Source organism: Heterocephalus glaber, unplaced genomic scaffold (genome assembly GCF_053883595.1).
Source record: "Heterocephalus glaber isolate CG9 unplaced genomic scaffold, H.glaber_assembly_v1.0 deba00001788, whole genome shotgun sequence".
Classification (NCBI taxonomy): domain Eukaryota; kingdom Metazoa; phylum Chordata; class Mammalia; order Rodentia; family Bathyergidae; genus Heterocephalus; species Heterocephalus glaber.
The window spans coordinates 873,681-895,002 of NW_028258471.1; the positions used below are offsets into that span (position 1 = coordinate 873,681).

At 41.1% G+C, this 21,322-nt stretch overlaps 1 protein-coding gene and 1 pseudogene across 2 annotated transcripts in view; both read left to right on the forward strand.

Annotated features, from left to right (window-relative positions):
- The window catches only part of Ankdd1b (ankyrin repeat and death domain containing 1B), a 68,259-nt gene that overhangs the window by 19,082 nt on the left and 27,855 nt on the right, over nt 1–21,322 (forward strand). The window contains exons 4-7 of one of the 2 annotated variants that reach the window (XM_004872873.3): nt 8,782–8,880; nt 8,982–9,086; nt 17,765–17,863; nt 19,391–19,489. In XM_004872873.3, coding sequence (XP_004872930.2) covers nt 8,782–8,880; nt 8,982–9,086; nt 17,765–17,863; nt 19,391–19,489 — 402 coding nt within the window. The remainder of the gene's footprint in view (nt 1–8,781; nt 8,881–8,981; nt 9,087–17,764; nt 17,864–19,390; nt 19,490–21,322) is intronic. The other variant, XM_087203179.1, reaches the window with a different exon arrangement.
- Nucleotides 19,584–20,625, forward strand: LOC106008502 (non-selective voltage-gated ion channel VDAC1 pseudogene; annotated as a pseudogene).

The following is a 21,322-nucleotide window of genomic DNA, read 5'->3' on the forward strand; positions in this document are numbered from 1 at the left end:
ACTATGTAAAGGTGCAAATTTCCAATGATGAATGTCATTATATTGTATACCTAAAATGTACCAATTATTAGAATGAATAATCAATAATGTAAAATAAGAAGAAAAGGTCCAAAGGGGTAGGGGTAGTGGGAGGGGCAGGGGAAAGGAAAGAAGGGAAAGGAAAAAAATGCTGAGAAATGGAAAAAATGGAAATAAAGTCTTTGTAAATGGGGAAGGGTGGAGGGGGTGAAGGGAGGGCTAGGAATGCGGACAAAATAAGAACCAAGATGCATTATGTAAAGGTACAATTCCCAATGAGAAATGTAACTGTGTTGTACACCTACAATGTACCAATAAAATCAGAGTGGTGAAAAAAAAAATATACCAGGTTAGCCAAGTATATTCTTATTTTGACATTGAAAACTTAATAAACTATCTTTTTTATTTTACTTTAATTTTTAAATTAAGATAATGTACCATCACCTCTCTCATTTTTTGGTGTACAGTTCTATGAGTTGTAACATGTATATAGATTTTAATAACCACCACCACAATAAAAATATAGAGCAAAGGAGCTGGGGGTGTAACTCAGTGGTAGAGTGTGTGCTTAATATGCATGAGGCCCTCAGTTCAATTCTCAACATCAAAAAAGAAATAGAAAAAAAAAGCAGAAGGGTTACACTACTCAAAAAAATCTCATGCTGCATCTTTGTAGTTAAATCTTTCGCACCCTGGCAGCCACTGGTCTCTGTCATTTCTGCCTTCTTAATAATGGCATGCAATTTTGAGACTGGCTTCTTTCACAGAGCAAAATCCTCTAGCATTCATCCATATTGCTGTATGTATCAAGAGCACCTTCCTTTTTTATTACCAAGTAGTACTCCAATTTATGGATGTAGTATCATTTATCCATTCATTATTGGAAGGACTTTAGGGTTGTTTCCAGTTTTTGTCTATTATAAGAAATTTTAAGCATAAGTTTTCATTTCTGTAGGGAAAATAAATACCAAAGAGTGAGATTACTGGGTCAGTGTGTGTAAATGTAACTTAACCAGGAGGAGCCAGGCTGTTTTTTAGAGTGCATGTACTATTTCCACTCTCCAGTAATACAGGAAAGTTCCACTTGTGCTGTGTCCTCCTTGGCAGTTGGCATTGATAGTCACTTTTACCCCTTAATTTTAGCCATTCCAACAAGTGTGTAGGCATTTTATTGTGATTTTAACCTGCATTTCTCTAATGGCTACTGAATTGTGTTATTTACCATTTCCATATCTTCTTTGGTGAATTCTGTGCAGGCTTTTCCCCTTGTGATGCTGGGGATGAAACCGAGGCCCCTGAACGTGCCAGGCAAGCACTCTGCCCCTGACTACATGCCCAGCCAGTCTTTTGAAGATTTTTAAAACCTGGCTTGTTCCTTATTGTATTATGAGTTCTTTATGTATTTGGATACAAGGCTTTTGCTAGGTTTATGATTTTCATTATTTTCTCACATCTGTGGTTTATCTTTTCAGTGTTTTTCACAGTGTAAAAGTTTTAAATTTTGATGCAGTAAAATGAACCCATTTAAAAAAATAAATCTTGATATAGGTGTTATTTACAAGAATGATTTGCCTAACGATTTGGTTGTGGAGTTTTCTCATGTTTTTCTCCTAAAAGATTTATAGTCATATTTTACATTTGGATCTGTGGTTCTTATGGTTTGAATATGTCCCTAAAGCTCATGGATTGGGAAGTTGATCCCAGTGCAGCAGCATCAGGAGCTGGACCTTCAGGTAATGAGTAGGCCATAAGGCTCTTCCCTTGGGGATGAATTAATGCTGTTATCTCAGGAGAAGGTTCCTGATAAGAGGCACAGTTAGGCCCCTTCCCTCTCTCACACGTGTCATGCCTTCCATCATGTCAGGATTCAGGAAAAAGACCCTCACCAGATGGGATTCCCTAGCTTCCAGAAATACATTTCTGTTCATTACAAATTACCCAGTCTCTGGTATTCTGTCACAAAACAGGTGAAGACAATGGTTCATTCTGAATTATTTTAATTCAGAGTAGAAATATGTTGAGATTCATTCATTTTTTTGTATGAAAATGGTCAGCTTTTTCAGTACAACTTCAGTTTTTCAAAACCTTTGCAATCTTCAGATCTTCCCCAGGAACCAGTGAGATCTGGGCTGTGGTCTACATGATGGATGGTTCCCTTCTCCAAGCCTTTGTCAGATGTTAAGAGTTGGTCCCTGGCCCAGGAGAAGGCTTCTGGGCTACCTTACCTCCACCACCCCCAGTGCAGAGGAGGTGAGCCGCTCCCAGTGCCCAGGAGGAGGCTTCCAGGCTGCTGTACCTCCCCCGCCCAGCACAGAGGAGGTGAGCTTCATGGGTGCCAACATCACACCCCCCCCATTGAAATGAGAAGACACGTAAATAAGTCTCAAGACTTCCAGGTCACCTAAAGCAACCCCAAAGGGAAATGAGATGGAACAATCTGATACTCAACCACCTGGACTCCCTAAACTGGTAACAAAAGAGGATCTGGAAAAAATGAAATCAGAAATAATTTCTCACATAACAGTAGAGATTGTGCCCATAGTGCAAGACATGATTAATAAGTCTAGCGAGGACACAGATAAAAAATAGAGGAGCTGAGGAACATGATAGAATCCCAACATAGGAAACAAATGGAATCCATAAAACAGACACAAAGAGATTTCCAGGAGATTAAAAACTCCATTGAAAGTCTATGCAGCAGAATGAGCCAATGTGAGGACAGGATCTCAGATATAGAAGATCAGATTGCAATTAGTGAGGAGGAAAAGAAAAATTGCTTTAAAATTGGAAGGGACCAAGAGAAATCAGTCCAATCGCTGCTAGATGATGTAAAGAAGAATAACATAAGACTGTTTGGAGTCAATGAAGAAACAAGAGAGAGTGCAGATGACATAAAAAACCTGTTCACAGAAGTGATGGCAGAAAACTTCCCAAGCAGGGGAAAAGAACTTGGCATACAGATAAATGAGGCATATAGGACTCCAGCTAGCCTTGATCAAAAAAATATCTACACATTGGCATATAATAGTTAGGATTCCAGAAATCCAACAGAAGAACAAAATTCTACAAGCAGTGAGAGAAAAGAAACAAATTACACGCAAAGGAGAGCCCATCAGAATCACAGCAGACTTCTCAATGCAAACCCTAAGGCAAAAAGAGCTTGGAGTGACATATTTCAAGCCCTAAAGGAAAAGAGCCTCCAACCCAGATTGATGTACCCTGCAAAACTATCTTTCAAAATTGATGGAGAAATAAGATACTTTCATGACAAAGAGCACCTCAGGAACTTCATGAATACCAAACCAGCACTCCAAAAATATTTTAGACAATACCCTAGGAAAAGACAATGAGGATCACAACCCCAGGAAGCCCAGCAGAGTGAACCATTGGGCATGACAAGAAATTAAATGCAAAGGGGGAGAATCCAACAAAAAGAAAAAGTCATGACAATGATAAGTCAGTATGTATCAGTTATAACCATCAATGTTAACGGTCTCAATTCACCAATCGAAAGAAATAGACTGGGAGAATGTGTTAAGAAGCAAGATTCAACAATATGCTGCATACAAGTAACACATTTAATTCAAAAAGAAACTCATAGACTGAAAGTTGAAGGGTGGAAAAGAATACTCCATGTGACAGGGACCCCCAAAAAAAGCAGGAGTAGCTATCCTCTTTGCAGATCAAGTGGATTTCAAACCAAAATCTGAAACACTTCTGATCCCAAGAATTTCAGATAGGCGATAGTCAACTTGTGTGTACAAATCTATTGTGGACATGTTTTCATTCCTCTTAAGTAAAAACTTAAGGACAGAACTGTTGGTTCTTAACAGTAATACAAGAAATTTCTATATTGTTTTCCAAAATGGTTTCATCATTTTACATTCACATAAGCAGTATTAGACAGTCCTAACTGGGTCACACCTAAGCTGACATTTGTTCTTTTAAAACTTTTAACTTCATCTCCCTAATGAGTGTATAATACGATCTTGTTATTGTACTGATTAGTATTTTTCTGATTCTAGTGTTGCACACATTTCCTTGTGCTGTACTGGCTATTTATCATCTTCTTGTGTCTACTTTTTAATTGGGTTGTCTATTAATGAGCTGTAAGAGTTCTTTATATATTCTGGTTATATGTATTATAAATTTGGTCTGTTTTTAAGGACTACTTTTCATTTTCTTAACGATGTCATTTAAAGTTTGAAATTTTGATAGAATCTCATCTATCATTTTTTTTCTTTTATGCATCAAGTTTTGAGGCCAGTGATTTAGCTCAGTGGTTCTGCCACCTGCCTCGCAAGTGCAACGTCCTGAGTTCAATCCCTGGCACACACACACACACACACAAATTACATCAAGTTTTTTGTATCCTAGGAAATTCTTGCCTATCCTAAATCCATGAACATTTTCCCTTATAATTTCTTCTAAAAGTTTTATATTTTAGTCTTTCATATTTAGGGTCATAGATCCTTTCAAGTTATTTTTATGTATGGAAATAAAGGATTGAGGTTAATTTTTTATATCTGGATACCAGGTGTTCTAGTACCTTTTGCTGAAAACATTATCTTTTCCTCTGCTCTTGAATTGAGTTTATGTTCTATAAAATGTTGATGTTAAATAATCTTTCAAAACTCAGTGGACCACATATGTATGGTTCTATTTCTAGATTGTCTGTTTTATTCCATTGATCTATGTGTCTCTCCTTAGGCCAACACTGCCTTGATTACTGTAGCTTTAGAGGAAGTCTTAAAATTAGGTACTAAATGTCTTCTAACACTGTTTTTTTTCTTTTTCTTTTTCTAGGTCCTTTGTACTCCTACATAACTTTTAAATTTCAATATCCAATTCTTCATTTATAGCAAGTATGCATAGACCTGAATTTTTATATATACCTTGTGTTGTTTAATCCTGCTAAATTCAAATACACGTTCTAGAGACTTAGTGTTTTCTCTGTAGATGATCATTTCATCTACAGATCAAGATTTTACTTCTACCTTGCCAATCCTATCCTAATGGTGTCAGTTTATTGCCAGACTATTTTGGTTTGGGCCTATGTTTCAAAGTTTAATGGACAGATGAAGAGTAGGCATATCTGCCCTTGTTCCCCACCTTAGGGAGAAAGCATTGTATCTTTTCCATTCATATAAGTTGTTTTTGCTGGAAGTATGGAGTACATGGCTTATCGTTGAGAAAGTTCTCTTCTACTCCAGTCTCCTGATAGCTTTTACCATGAATAGCTGTAGAGTTTTGTGCAATACTTTTTCTGCAACTACTGACAGGATCATATGGCTTTTTCCTTTCCTCTGTTAAAATGATGATTTTGGGGGTGGATCTCCCAATGCTGAACCAACACTGCCATCCCTATAAGAAAACCACTTTCTACATACTGCCAAATCTGTCTTCTAATAGTTTGTTTTGTTAAACAAAATTTTATCTATGTTCATACTTTTTTCTTCTATTATCTTTATCTAGTTTTAGGATTAGCACAATGTTGATTTCCTAAAATGAGGGGAGAAGTGTTTCTTCTTTCTTCTGCCTTAAATATTTGATATAATTTATCAGTTAAAATGTATATGAGCCTGCTGTTGTCATATAGGTAGGTTTTCAAGCTAGGAATATACTTTCTTTAATAGGTGCTATTCAAATTTTACATTTCCTTCAGAGTCAGTTTCATTAATTTGTCTTCCAAGGTACTTCTTAGAAGTTGTCAAATATTTTTCAAAAAAGATTTTTGTAATATGCTTTCTATATCCTTTTAAATTCTGTAAAATCTGTGGTAATGTCTCCTAGATCTTGATATTGCAATTTTAAAAATGTGTAATTGATATTGTGTAATAGGAAGAAAAGGTCTAAAGGAGTAGGGGAAGTGGGAAGGGTAGGGGAAAGGAAAGAAGGGAAAAGAAAAAATATGAGAAAAGGAAAAAAGTGGAAACAATTTTTGCAAATAGGGAAGGGTGGAGGGGGTGAAGGGAGGGCAGGGGAAGGGGAAAAAATAAGAACCAAGAGACTCATGTAAAGGTACAAGATCCCAATGATGAATGTAACTGTATTGTATAGCTAAAATGTACCAATAAACTTAATGGGGGAAAAAACTTCGGTCCCTGTACAGCTCAGGAGTAGGCTCATGCATACACTCCCAACTTCACAGGCTGCCTTTCTCAGGATCCCTCCTGTCTGTGATCACTTCCCCTGCTCTCCCCAGATCCCCAAGGCTGACAGAGCCAGAGAAAATGAAAGGAAGCAGAGGACTTCTCTCACCTCTCTGTTCTTTAGGAGCCCTCTATGGATCTTTAGATCAGAGAGAGAGGGCTAGTGTTTGAACTCTGTCTGTTCCAGTTCCACGATTGAGTACCACCTTGAGTCCAGTTGCAAGAAACAACAATAAAAACAACAACCAACCAACCAACCAACCAACCAAACAGGAAACTTACTGCAGAATCATTCAGATTCTGAATTCTAGTTTCTTTCCCTATCCACCTGCTACCATTTACTTTTCAGAGCCTACAGATAGCTGGATTTTTTCAAGTATGTACCTTAATTGTGTGTGGTGAGAGAGATGGCATGTGCTTACTCCATCTTAGCCAGAACCATAACCAAAAATCTGTAATTTTCAAGAGAGAGAGAGAGAGATTGGTACAACAAATGCCTATGTATCCATGGCTCAGATTAAATAGCATCTTTTTTTCTAGACAGCATATCTGAAGTTTGTCATGTTGCCAATGTATTAAATTTAGCCCTGGCTTATCTCAGAGTATCAGGGAGCCCCTCGGTGGGTTCTGATCTCCTGCTCAGTGCTACAGTGCAAGATTTAAAGCAAAACTCAAAGACAGAATTAAAGAGTGCTGAGCAACCAGCAAAGACCCTGGCCAGTCCAAGTCACTGCTATTTATTGATGACATCGTGGTCAGATTGGGGTAAAGGGGCTATGTGAGGGGATGTGCAGTTTCTATGGACACGTTACTGATGCAGGCAAGGCTTGTAAAGGAAAAAACAAAGCATTCTTGAATTAGGAACAGGACAGACAAAATATAGGGTTGTAGTTAGCAAATAACCTTGTCCTTCTAGTTAAGAAGGCTTTAATTGTGGGAATGGAATTTGGGTAAGTCACTCTGACCTCAGCATGTAGGCTTTGGCTGGACTCTTCTCAAAACAAGCCTACTGTGAGGTTAACCCTAACCTGGGGTTGAAGGCACAGGTCCATTTTACTTCCTCCAATCCCACCTTCCTGAAGTAGCCAATGTCAGCTTCTGGCTGTTTTCTTCCACACTTTTCTCCCTGCAAATTCAGTATATAATTCAGCATTCGACCGTCCACAGTAGGGTTCAGGCCAGTAAGTGCTGATCTGAATCTCTCTTTCAGTCTAACCACTGTACTTTATACACACATGTGTGTACACACATTTACACATAGCTATGTAACTTTGTAGAAATGAAATCTTTTGGGTAGCTTCTATAAAAATGGGATTCTTTGTATAACTTTTTTCTCTTTTTCTTTGTTGGGTCCCTTCTCTAGTGACTGTACTTAACACTGTGAGATGTCTGTGTGTTTATTTCTGGTCTTTTCTCTATGTTCATATAAGCATATCTATATCAATATATCTACCTATCTACCAACCCAACTATAGATATAGATATGTACATATATACCTATGGGGGTTTTGTTTATTGCATCTTTTATAAAAATGCGATTATATATTTTCTCTCCATCTGATTTTCCATATTTAGCAAAGCTCATAGAAATCTTTCCAAGTCCAGTTTTATATCTCTAATTCACTGTTTTTAATGGTTATATGATACAACTATTTCATATTTTACTCAGAATCCCCATATTGATAGGCATATACCTTGGTCTCAGTATTCAGTGGTAAAATTAATGTCCTTGAATATGTAGCACTAAGTTTTCATGGGATAAATTCTTAGGAGTGGGATTGCTGATTGTATTTACATTTACATAGGATTTGCCAGATTGTTTTAGAAATAATGGTTTCCATTTCCTCTGGTACCTTAAAAAGAGCATCTTTCTTTGTGCATTTTTCTCTTGGTTTCTTTCTTTATGTATTTAGAGTCAGAGTTGCTGTGTAGTTCAGGCTGGCCTTGAATTTGTGGCAGTCCTCCTGCCTCAGCCTCCCAAGTGCTGGGATTATAGGTGTGTGCCACCACACCCGGCCTTCCTGTTGGTTTAATTACCTTTTTATTGATTACCACTTATCTTTATTAATGACATTTTTAAAAAGTCATTTATTTATTGAATTTATGTTTCCTTTCATAATTCTGAATTAAGAGAGTCTACATTATGTCTAGATTTTGTCCTAATTTATCATTCTGTGTGCTTTTCTAATTTAGTAAATATAGCATTTCATTTTATTTTCTTCAGAGGGAGAACCACTTATGCCTGTACCACTTATTAAATATATCCACAGAATTGAGCTAACATTATATATCTATTTACTTATTTGCAGTACTAGGGATTGAAGCCAGGGCCTTTGCACTGAGTTATGTATCCAGGCCTTTTTATTTTTTATTCTGCCCAAGCTATGCTTCAGCTTGCGATCCTCCTGCTGCAGCCTCCCAGTGTGCCACGATTATTGGTCTGGGCCACTGTACTATGTGTATCCTTGCCATAATTGGTTATTTTTGCCATTTTTAAATCATCTATTTCTTAATTTTCAACAGCCTGGTGTTAACTAAGCCTTGTTTGACTGAGATAGGATCCTGTGGCTCATCCATATGATAGATTCTCCTTTTCTTTCTTTTGGGAAAGCATGGTTTGACAGCGATTCACCTTGCAGCCTGGTCGGGAAGCTTTGAGATCATGCTCATGCTGGTTAAAGCTGGAGCAGACCAGAGAGCCACGAGTCAGGTAGGCACTGTGTGGTCACATCTGGACAGGAGCTTCCACTAGGAGGGCGATTGCGAGCCCCAGTGTAAGTGCCTCCTCCCTCTCCTCCCTGGCTTCTTTAGGATGGGTGGAACGCACTCCACTTCGCAGCCCAGAGCAACAGCGTGCACATCGTGGAGTACCTCATTCAAGACCTGCACCTGCAGGAGCTGAACCAGTCTGACCAGGTGTGTTTGTGAGGGGTGAGGGGGGTGTTATGATGATGACCCCCACTTTCTGCTTTCTTCCAGCCTCTGGCAGCAGGCACAGACTGGCCACATACCCAGCATCCCGGTTACTGTGTCAGACACAGAACGAAGGGAAGTGTTGAGTTGGCTGTGACCAAGCAGAGGACAGGAAATACTAAAGAAGTAGACAGATCCCTTTTTCTTTCCTACTCTCTCCTCCTGGCCAGAGTGTGGACAGTGTCCACCTCCTTTAGTATTCAAAATATGTATCTAAATTTTATTGTTATAACTCACCTTTTTAGAATGTATTTGACCCCAAGCTAAGCAGTCACCAGTCATGGAATATAATACAGTTTTATTATATTTGTCTATATTCCTTTTCCTTTCCTAAGGAATACATAATACCAGCCACCCCTCCATGAGTATTTATTAGTGTGCTATGTGGAAGGGAGCCATTTATATACATTACATCATTGACAGATTAGGGCCTGGCCCAAATGGATGCTGTACAAGTTATCATTGACTGACTGACTGAATGACCTCATTAATCCCCACAATAATCAGTAAGGTAGAAAATATTTTGCTTATTTTTAGAAGTCAAGAGTCAGAGGTGGTCCAAAGTCTCTAAACTAGAAACTGACAGCATCAGGATTTAAAGCCTATGTTTACTCATCTGTCCAGCATCACTTCTCAGATGACAGTGCACATTGCCCTGTGTTGGAGAGCATCTTTTCCCTGGAATATCTCCCTCTATATCCCTTTTTGGTAGAGTGGAACCTCTGCTGCAACTGGCAAGAATCTGATGTCTCCCCAGTGGAACAGACTTGACAAGTGGGACTTACATTTTTCTGTGCACTAGAGCAGGGGTCCCCAGGCCTGGGGAAACTAAGGCTCACGGCAGAGGTGAGTGGTGGATATGGCAGGCAGCTTTATCTGAATTCACAGCCCCTCCCCCTCGCCAGCATCACTTCCTGAGCTCCGCCTCCTGTCAGATCAGGGCAGCTTTAGATTCCCATAGGGGCACAGACACAACTGTGAGTCGAGCTTGAGAGGGATCTCGACTGCACACACCTCTGAGTCACCTGAACTCTGCCACACACACACTTTGTCCCTCGGAGAAACTGTCTTCCAGGAAATCAGTCCCTGGTGCCAAAAAGGTTGAGACCGCTGCATCAGAGCATTATTTTCTATGAAGGTTTCTCTAGAAGTTGATCAGTACTATTCATTTCACTTCTTTTAAAAAGTTTACACTTTTTCCTGACCCCAACCTTAAAAACAACAACAATAACAACACCCCCCCTTTTTTCAAATGAGCTCTGTAAATTTACTCCTTTGCCTATGACTAAGCCACTCTATATTTATAGCATGGAGGCCAGACAAAAGAACTGTGTCCCAGGCAGTGCTACATTATTACCTCTGTGGTTTCAAACACCTTCTCCAACTGTTGCTGAAAGCCTCGGCTTCTTCATCTGTGCAATAGGAATAAAATAATAATAACAAATTCTGTACCACTATTCCATAGAAGCACCAAGGGATAGTGTGTGGGGGGGGATCTTCACACACTCACACTTCATTGGCAAACCTCCTTTCTTTGATATAGATAATTGATAGTTTCTCAATCTTATGTAAAATACCTATGGAAATGAGCTTCATGAAGAGCCAGTTTGCCATGCATGGTGATGCATGCCTATCTATAATCCCAGCACTTGGGAGGCTGAGGCAGGAGGATCACTGCAAATTTGAGGGCAGTCTGGGCTATATAATGAGTTCAAGGCCAGCTGGAGCTACATTGCAAGACCCTTTCTCAAGAAACCAAAAAGAAAAACACACAAGAAAGAGGAGCCATCTGCAACCTCCTTCCAGTCAGACAGCACCCCTAAGACATTCCTTTGTAGTAATATGGGGCACCCACTGTTGGGATTCTTAAATAAGGTAGCAACTTGTGCTTAGCAAAGAGCAGGGCTCATAGTAAATGCTCAGTAACTAGAAGAGCTATTAGAACAATTCTTCAAGTATAAAATGCACTACCTGATTCCCCCAAGCTGACAATCATACTCAAAAACCATTGAGCATCAAGGTGAGGGCACTGGGCCTTAAAGTTTGATCCATGCTAAGTTGGGATGCACCATATGGATGAAGTAAGTCCATTCAGCAGGTGTTTGTTGAGAGCCCAGTATGTACAAGTCACAACAATCTCTTCCCCTTGCATGGGCTTTGACTCTTTCATGGACCACAGGAGTGAGTGGGAAAGCCAATTTGCAGGGAAGCCTTCCCTGCTTCTTTGAGGTTCTCCTGGCTAGGTACTTCCTGACTGTCACCTCTTTCCAGCTGGCTCTAGTCTTGTCCTGTCCCAACTCCTTCCTGCTCTGTCTGTTGAGGAAAATGCTGGTAGCCCAGCAGAGACTGCTCAGAGCCACCTGTCAGTTAGAGATCTTAGGATGGGTTTGGGGATGCAAAGAATGAGTCCATCTGGTTGTGTAGGAGACCAAGGCCCTCTGAGCCCTAGTTCAGTCTTGTAATAAAACCGAATTGATCACTGGAGAGACAAACTAAATGTACTCTTTTTATCAAGATATATGACTGCAGTCAAGTATGTTGGCGAAAGACTTGGAATTGTGGTGCTAAGGGGTAAAGGGAAAGTGGGTGGGGAGTTGTTAAGTAGTACAGAACCTCAGCTTTGCAAGATAGGAGCTGTTGTGGAGATAGACGGTGCTGATGTTGCACAGCAGTGTGAACGGACCCAGTACCACTGAACTGTACTCTTAGTAATGGCTGAGGTGGTAACTTTGATGCTATAAAAATTTACCGCAGTGAAGCCAGGTGTGGTGGTAGACACCTGTAACCCCAGCTTTTGGGAGGCTGAGGCAGGAGGATCATGAGTTTAGAGCCAGCCTGGGCTACAAAAAAGAACTTGTCTCAAAAATGAAACAAAAACACAGAAAGAGAAAGCCAAACGGACGGTGAAAAAAATTGGGAGAAAAAGCCAGTTTGCAGGAGGGATCAGGAGCTCACAGTTGATTAATTCATCTTTGGGTTTCCTGACTAGCCAGGGTGTCTGTATAGAGATAATGTGGAGTTCATGGAATATGTCTGCTAGAAAAGACCACCCCATCTTCATAGCTTCACCCTCTTGCCTAGATTCTTGTCAAGAGAAAGCATTCAATGTGTTTACCTTCCAGAGCTGGTAAACCCTTCTCTTTGGCCAGAGAGAACTCTAGATGCAGACAAGCATCCACAGAGACTATTCAGCGCCTCATGTCCACTAGAGATCTTACGGTGGGTTCCTGAATGAGTGAGAAGAATGAGTGACTGGGGAGAGGTCTTTGAAACAAAACAGATTGAGACAGGCCCAGGAGAATTTGGACAGGGCTGGGGACAGGCGGGACACTGGCTGGGAAATCCTTTGATTTCTCCCTGAAACATAACCCTAGAAATCAACCTGGTTTCACCAGAGCAGCCAAAAGTTTTAGGTAAAGTAGGCTAGATTTTTTTTTTTGAAACAGGGTCTCACTATGTTGCCCTGGCTGGCCTTGAGCACCTAGGCTCAAATCATCCTCCTAAGTAGCTGGCCCTAGGGCAGGCAACACTTGTCCTGACAAGATATTTTGTATTTACATGTAACCTCCATCTGGTGATCAAAACTGGTGTTTGGGGAGGGAGGGAAATAGAGAGGGAGCCCATAGTGACCGTTCATATATTGGTTGGACTTTTACAAGAGTTTGGTGGTACAGGGCTAAGTTGGTGCCAGTGGCAGACACAGAGGACACCCACTGCTCTAAAGGAGTCTGAATTGGAAGTCAAAATGCAAAGAAGCTTCCTTTTTCTGATTTCTCACACAGACATCCCTCAGTCTCCTCAGGGGATTGATTGCATGGCTGCCCTTGTCTGCCAGAAATCCTCAGATGACCAATGCTTGTGCACAATGATGTAGTGTTTGCAAGTAACCTGTGAAATCCTCCTGTATGCTTTAACCACCCCTATGTACAATGTAAATGCTATATAGGTGGTTGTCAACCCTGGGGGTAAACTTTAAAAATAATTTGTAATAAGCAATTCTAACCCTTCAGACTTATTGGCATGCAAAAAAATTAACTGCACTGAGTGAAAATGTATTAGGTTAAGCACACATTGAGTTAATAAAGGAAAAAGGGAAGGGGAATCCTGGGCTCTCCTTATTTTAGTTAATTGAGAAAAGAGATCAAGACTCTGAGCCAAGAAGGCATGGTGGTCTGACCCAGACCTGAAGCCCGTGGCTCTAACACCAGGGTGGTTATCTTCCTGGCTGGACAGTTTTTCTGCCTTCCAAATACAGAAGAGCCTGTCAGACCACACTGGATGGAGGCCTACTTGGACATAATGAAAATGGGTTGGGTAGTTTTAAAAAATGAAATAAGACATGATAAGAAACTATAATCGAAAAACCACATATATCTTTGAAATTCCTGTTATTTTGCTTAATAACATATACTAAGCGGGAATCAAGATTTATATCTCATTTTACTACCACCTCACTTCTTTATGCTACCTTTTGATGTATTTATAAGATATAGATGGCTTTAAATACCCTCATTTTGCCTAACTTGGCTTTTACATTTTTCCTTGGTGATAACATTCCTAAGGGCATCCAGCATTCAAAGCAATAGCCGTTTTCTTGGAGAGGAAAGTGCTTCGTGGCAACTGTGATATTTTCTCAGAACTTCCCATGTCTTGGGCTTTCTTTTGGCAGTGGCTCATCTATCACTTTGTTTGGCTATGGAGAGGCGCAAAGATTTGTAGCAACCACAAGTAAGACAGAAAGGCCATTTTGGAGCAGAACAGGTCTCTGATCCTTCAGTCGTGTTTGTCTCTGCTGTAATGTGATTATTGTTTGTCTCCTTAAACTAGTGTAAGAGTTTGATCCCCAGAGTCATGAGGCAGTGGTATTCAGAGGGTGGAAACTTCATTAACTGTGGTGTTTAGAGGCAAGGCCTTAGGAAGTGATTAGGATTAGATAAAGTCATTAGGGTGGAGCCCATGACTGAATCCTTGTGGCTTTTTATAGGCCTAGGGAGCAAAGCACATGTGACCTCCTGCTCTGCTCCAGGATTTGGCCAGCAAGAATCCTTTACTAGATGTGGCTCCTTCGACTTGCATGTCTAGAACCAGGAGTCAAAATGAACTTCTTTCTTTATGAAGTAACCTCTCTTTGATTTCTTTATAATAATGAAAAAAATAAGTGAATAAGTCTCTAAACTGATAAATATGTATTAGAATTCTTTCTGTTAGTGGTGACAAAAATCCTTCTTAACCTAGATTAAGAAATGAAGGTAATTTATTAACCCCTAACTAAAGTGTCTGAGGGTGTATCTTGATGGCTTCGGGGATGGTTGGATCCAGCTCGTGTTCTTTCTCCAGCGCTTGGCTGTGTGTTGGTGTTACTCGCAGGTGTGGGCAAGATGACTGTTAGCAGCCTCAGGTTTATATCCTTATTTGTTTGGTCCATAAGAAAAAGCCTCTCTCATCAAATATTCATATGTACATTTCAGGAACAATTCTGTTTGGCCTTATTTAAATATTTTAAATATCTCAACCCCAAACCAATCACTGTGACCAACACAGTTTATGTAATCAGCCTGTGTGCTAGGAAGCAGGAAGGCCAGGCCTGGCGATGGGCAGCACTTAGTGCACTAGTGACGAGGTGTTTGTGCTGATGTGTGGGACTGTTGCAAAGGGAACTGAAGTACTACTGGTAGAAGAAAGGTAAACTGAAGGGAAAATCTACAAATGTCCACTTTAGGGCACAGACTTCCAAATGATCACACTGTGGTTAACTTTCTGGCTGTGCCCTCATAAACCAGTAGGATAGATTATTAACTATGTTACTAGGCAGCATAACTACTGGTGAAAGGTGCTTTGTGTGGAGGAGCTGAGATGAACTGTAAGTACCAGAGGACACCAGACCAGAATCTTGTAACTGCACCTGTCTCTTGGGACCCTGGAAACTGGGCCCAAGGAGTTGTTCCTGTGAGACATGAGCCTCCTAAGCTAGGGCAGTGTGCATCTTGTCATTTGCAACCAAGAGCTTACCTGCAGGACCAAAGACAGCAACTCCTGGATGCTGTGTGGACTGTGGGTTCAGGAGGCACTGCTGACACCAACAGGCTGGGCTCGTGTCCTACACCTAGACTACTGCCAATGTGATAAATACTTAGTTCAATCTACAGAGATTCCTAGTGGGCGCTGAAGTCCCCTTTGTAATTAGGTGACATTGTGCAGTTTGTTTAAAGAAGATCCCTAGTCAAAGGTGACAGTAACCCAACTCAAACTTTTTTTTTTCCTTTTGTAGTACTGAGGACTGAACTCAGGGCCTGTACATGCTAGGCGAGTGCCACAGCCTCTGGAGTAGCTGGGATTACAGGTGTAAACCCAGGTAGTTTGGCCCAATCCAAACTACCAGTATTTTAAGAAAAAAATAAAGGAACTTGATTGGCTTTCTCAGTCCAGGTGTGAATTGCTCCAGGTGTGTCTGCACCAAGGAGCTCAAGCCACGTCATCCGGGCTCTTTATCTCTTTCTGCTTTTCAGTTCTGCTGTCCGTCATGCAGGCTTCATTCGCAGGCAGGGTCTCTTTATCAAGTGGCAAAGAGGGCTACTGACAGCTTAGCTGCTTACTGCAGAATAAAAATAGAATGTTCTGGGGAAATGTCCCATGGCCAACTCTGATTGGCCTGATGTGGCCTGTACCATCCCTGAAAAAGCACTGTGGTCAAGGGAGATGCGATGGAAGGGGAGAGTCTAGAATTACATGCTGTACAGATGGGCCAATGGGGAAGTTTGTGGGCAGAAATCAGGTAGCAGGTGCTGTTTTCTCCTGATGCAATGGATCAGCAGGCTTTAAAGGCTGCCGTCTACCATTTTGTGTTGCCTGCCTCCTACCCATACCCACATAGCCAAGCTGAATCCTGTGCCCTTGTTCTGTGTTGATGGAACCCCAGCACTCAGTTACCACAGTGCCCTGTAATTACCTGTGTGGCTCTCTTTCCTACTGGACTATGAGCTGCTTTGGGCAGCATGTTTTTTCTCCTGGCCACTCTATGCTTATCCCAATAACTGACATTTACACATATGCTCCACAATTGTTCAATAAATGGACGGGTGAATTAGAAAGATGTGTGACTCGGTGTTCTCATCTAGTATATAATTAATGTCTCTTGTTCCCTCTTTCCTGATTTGTTTACACGAGCTTTTATCTGTTGTCATTATTTGCAGATATTTGTAAAAGTCAGACACAATTATTTTTGGTTTACCATTTCCAGATGGCTTAAGACCAATTACAGCCTAATTTGCAAGCAACAAGCTGTGACTCCAAGCCTGCTGTTCCTTCTCTTTGTCCTTTTCTAGTGATTTCATGAGGAGGAAGAGAGTCTGGGCTTCAGACTCTGAAGCGCTGGGGATATAGATCTCATTGGGTGACAAATCAGGTCCAGAAATGATGACTTATGTGAACTTTTGGTCCCCAGTTTGTTTCTCCAGATTCCACACATACATGAATACAATCCCAAGGAGGGCTGATCTCTGTAGATATTTCTAGTTTTGTTTTTACCATTTACCATTTCAGCACTTTCTCTTCCCTATTTCCTCTCCTGCCGTTGGGGACTTGTAAGTTAACAGTGAGCATGATCTTTTCATCAAGCCACATTAGCAAAAGATCAGAACTCACTCAGATTCAGGACTCATTTTGAATACAGAAGCCTGAATCTTTTTTTCTTCTGCCACATTACAGACATCTTGCCAAGCTTTCAGTTAATAATATACTAAGCCAAGTTGTGAATGTTTTTTTCCCTTTAATTGATGAAAATACGTCTGTCACCATTTTTCCATGCCAATTTTATTGGCCTGCTTTTAAATACCTCAAGTTAGAAAATTAAGTTTTCTATGAGTCTCTTGATTTTCTTGATAACATTATGGCTATTGCAAATACAGTCTCCATTGGCAACATGCAAAGTTGGAGAAATTACCATAATCAGAAAATTCTATATTTGAATTTCCCAGTGAATCAAATTTAAACACGTCTCTTCAGCTGTAGTCTCTGTACAATGTTCATTTCTCCATTCCATTTCTTACAGAGCCATTCTTAAGAGGTTTCCTATTGATTCTTATTAAACAGGGGAATTAAATATGTGCACAAGCAACGAAGGCTTAGAAATCAGGTGATAAAATGTCATGTGTGAATGAGCCACATAAGTATGAAGTCCTGGAGAATTTTCATGTCAAACATTTTGTATCAGTGAGGGTAATGTGATATGCTGAGTTAGAGTCTGGCATATAGTAGCTTCTCAGTAAATTGCTGAGTAAAAGAGCCATTGAATATATATGTATGGAAAGTTCATAACATTGCTATATTTACTTAGGATTTGCTCCTGAACAATGTTTCTCTTCTGAACAATGCTTCTCTTGTTACTAAGAAACTCGATCCATGTTGATGTACAGTTGCCCACAGTTTTGGGTGACAGCCCAGAACTGCATCTGGCTTGGGTCAGAGAAATTGTCATCTCCCTCTGCTAAGAGGGTCCTGGAAATTCTATGACCAGAAGGACCATCTTGGCCACCTCATGACCTTTGATGTGTTGCCAGCCTTGAAAGTCGTCTTGCTCTTTGCTAAGTGTGCAATAAATTCTGGAATTTGCCTTTGATTTCCAGAGAGGAAGAAAACCATTTCTTTTGGCGGCTGGGAGGGGCCATGTGGAAATGATAGAAAAACTGGCATTCCTTAACCTGCACACTTTGGAAAAGGACAAGGTGAGCTGGACTTCGATTTCTTTGTTGAAAACAAAAGGAAGGGAAAGTGAAAAATAACAATTGGTGTGGAGATTTACCCATAGCAAATTTGATCCACAGCAGAATTGTTAAATTGCTACTGCCAGGGGAATCCTGGACTATCCAGGCACTATCTATTCATTTAGTTATAGATAGTCTTCAATGGTGGTTTTTGCCCCATAAATGTTTTGAAACCAGTTGGCCTCATGGATTTTTCCATTTTCACCTCCCACCCTCTTCTCTCCTCCTGTGACACTGTGGACTCAGTCCCATGAAACTGGGGAGGGAAAGTGTCTGGGGTAGACTTCCATGTCTAGATGAACATATCTGGTGGTCTTATTTTTTTCCTTAAATTCTTTTATTGGTACATTTTAGGTATACAATACATTTATATTTATCATTGGGTGTGTGTACCTGTACATGATGTATCTTGGTTCTTATTTTTTCTCCCATTACCTGTGTGCCCTTCACCCCCTCCACCATCCCTATTTACAAAGACTTTGTTTCCATTTTTTTTTCTTTTCTCATAATTTTTCCTTTTGCTTCTTCGCTTTCCCCTTCCCCTCCCGCCACCCCTATACCTTTGGACCTTTTCCTATTTCAAATTGTCAATTATTCATTTTAATCATTTTAATCCTTATTTACACTTTCAGTTTCTCACACCAGAGAAACTTTTTGGTATTTACACATGTGTGTCCTATATATTTCACTTAAGAATATGGCCTCAATATGCATCCATTTAGCTGTAAATGTCTCTAGTTTTTCATTCTTTATGGCTGAGTAGTACTCCATTTTATTAAAAAATCACATCTTTATCCAGTTTCAAGTTGATGGGCAACTGGGCTGTTTCCAAACTTTAGCTATTACAAACTGTGCTGCTGTAAACATGGGTGCACATATATTGCTGTGGTATGATTCTTTTAATTCTTTTGGGAAGACACCCAGCAGGGGAATAGCTGGGTCAAATGGGACCTCTAGTCCTAGTTCTTGGAGGTATCTCCATACTGATTTCCACAGTGGTTGCAACAGTCTGCACTCCCACCAACAATGGAGAAGGGTGCTTTTCTCCCCACAATCCCCCCAACATTTGTTATTGGTTGATTTCTTGATAGCAGCCATTCTTTTGATCCTTAGGTCAAAGGGTTCTGCACATTTTAAAGTCTTTTGCTATAACTAAAATGACTTCTCAGAAATCTTTGACCAGTCTGCCCTCACATACACTAAATGTAATCACTTAGGTTGTCCACTCTTTGCTAGGAAATTGGTAGCAAAGGTAAAATAAGGAACATGAATGATTTTTTTCCTTCTGGTTCCAATAGTTAACTTTAAAAATTTAAATCTTAAAAATGTATGAGTAAATATTACTTAAAGCTTTGGGTAACATGGCCCACACTCTGGACTTCAGATTTAACCAGTGTGAAACTTCCTGAGCCCCTCTGCAGCTCCAGCTGTTGGAATGGATGCTCCCTAGCTCAGGGGTGGTGCCTGGAGCATGTGTCTCTGTTGCAGGAGGGAAACACGGCCTTGCACCTGGCTGCGATGCATGGCCACAGTCCTGCGGTGCAGGTGCTGCTAACTCAGTGGCAGGAAGTGGATGTGACCAACGAGGTAGGTGGAAGCGCTCATTCCAGCTGGGCATAGGACTGGAGGGTGAGAGGGTTGGAAGAACTGCTTTGTGGAGAGGAACGGGAGGATAATAAAGATGTGGGTGGCTCGCCGCTCTCCGCTCCCGCGCCGCACCGCGCTGTAGCTGCTGGCTTCTGCCAACACCGCCGCTGAGAAGGCGGCTGTGCCTCCTACGTACGTTGATCTTGGCAAACCTGCCAGGGACGTCTTCACCAAGGGCTACGGGTTTGGATTAATAAAACTTGATTTGAAAACCAAATCTGAGAATGGATTGGAATTCACAAGCTAGGGCTCAGCCAACACAGAGACCACCAAAGTGACAGGCAGTCTGGAAACCAAGTACAGGTGGACCGAGTACGGCCTGACTTTCACGGAGAAGTGGAACACGGACAACACCCTGGGCACCGCACCTAGATCACCGTGGAAGATCAGCTTGCGCACGGACTGAAGCCGACGTTCGATTCATCCTTCTCACCTAACACCGGGAAAAAAAAAAATGCTAAAATCAAGACGGGATACAAGCGGGAGCACATCTACCTGGGTTGCGACGTGGACTTCGACATTGCGGGGCCCTCGATCTGTGGAGCCCTGGTGCTGGGCTATGAGGGCTGGCTGGCTGGCTACCAGATGAATTTTGAGACTGCCAAGTCCCGAGTGACCCAGAGCAACTTCGCAGTTGGTTACAAGACAGATGAGTTCCAGCTTCACACCAATGTGAATGATGGGACAGAATTTGGTGGCTCCATTTACCAGAAGGCAAACAAGAAGCTGGAGACGGCTGTCAATCTTGCCTGGACAGCGGGAAACAGTAACACTCGCTTTGGAATAGCAGCCAAGTATCAGATCGACCCCGACGCCTGCTTCTCGGCCAAAGTGAACAACTCCAGCCTGATTGGTTTAGGATATACTCAGACCCTAAAGCCAGGAATCAAACTGACACTGTCAGCTCTGCTGGATGGCAAGAATGTCAACGCCGGAGGTCACAAACTTGGTCTAGGACTGGAATTTCAAGCATAAATGAATACTATACAATTGTTAATTTTAAACTATTTTGCAGCATAGCTACCTTCAGAATTTAGTGTACCTTTTAATGTTGTATGTCTGGGGTGCAAGAATTGCTAAAAAATCATGTTAGAGCTCCAGGTTAAAGATGATTCAGCTTTAAGGTGTTACCAATTCAGAGGTACAGAAGAAACCTGATTCCAAAAAAGGTCCTTTCAGCTGTAGACTTGGGGGCAACTTGGTGGCTGCTCTAGAGATGCCAGGTTCCTTTTTTGAAAATCTAGATGTGGCTGCAAGTGGAAGCTGACCATGTGTAGACACTTTGTAAATCTGCACTGAGTTAATGAATGAAATGGTGACTTTCTGAGAATCAAACCTTAGTTTCCTAACCCTAATTGGTGAGAAGCCCAAGGCTTGCTGGTGTGTACAAACTCATGTGAAAGGGACTCTTAGACGGATCTTCAGGACCTGTTCCCACCCTAGCCCCTCCCCACCTCTTTTACACCAAAAGTAGCCCACAGGATGTGGTAGCTGTTTCTTTTGTGCCATTTTGGGATGGAGAAGGTGGATGTAATGAAGCCAATCATTCAGGATTTAATTCCTTTTCATGTTGTGGTTTTTTTGCCTTTGCACCAGTGTATGACCAGCTGCAAGCTGGGAAGTCTGTGTAACTGTAATCACACGGTGACAACACTAGGAATCTAAATTGGGCTTATGTTGTATTCTTACCATTCAATTTATTTTTCAGCTGTTTAATGGGTACATTTTAGAGCCTTCCATTTTGTGTGGAATTAGATCTTCCCCTTCAAATGC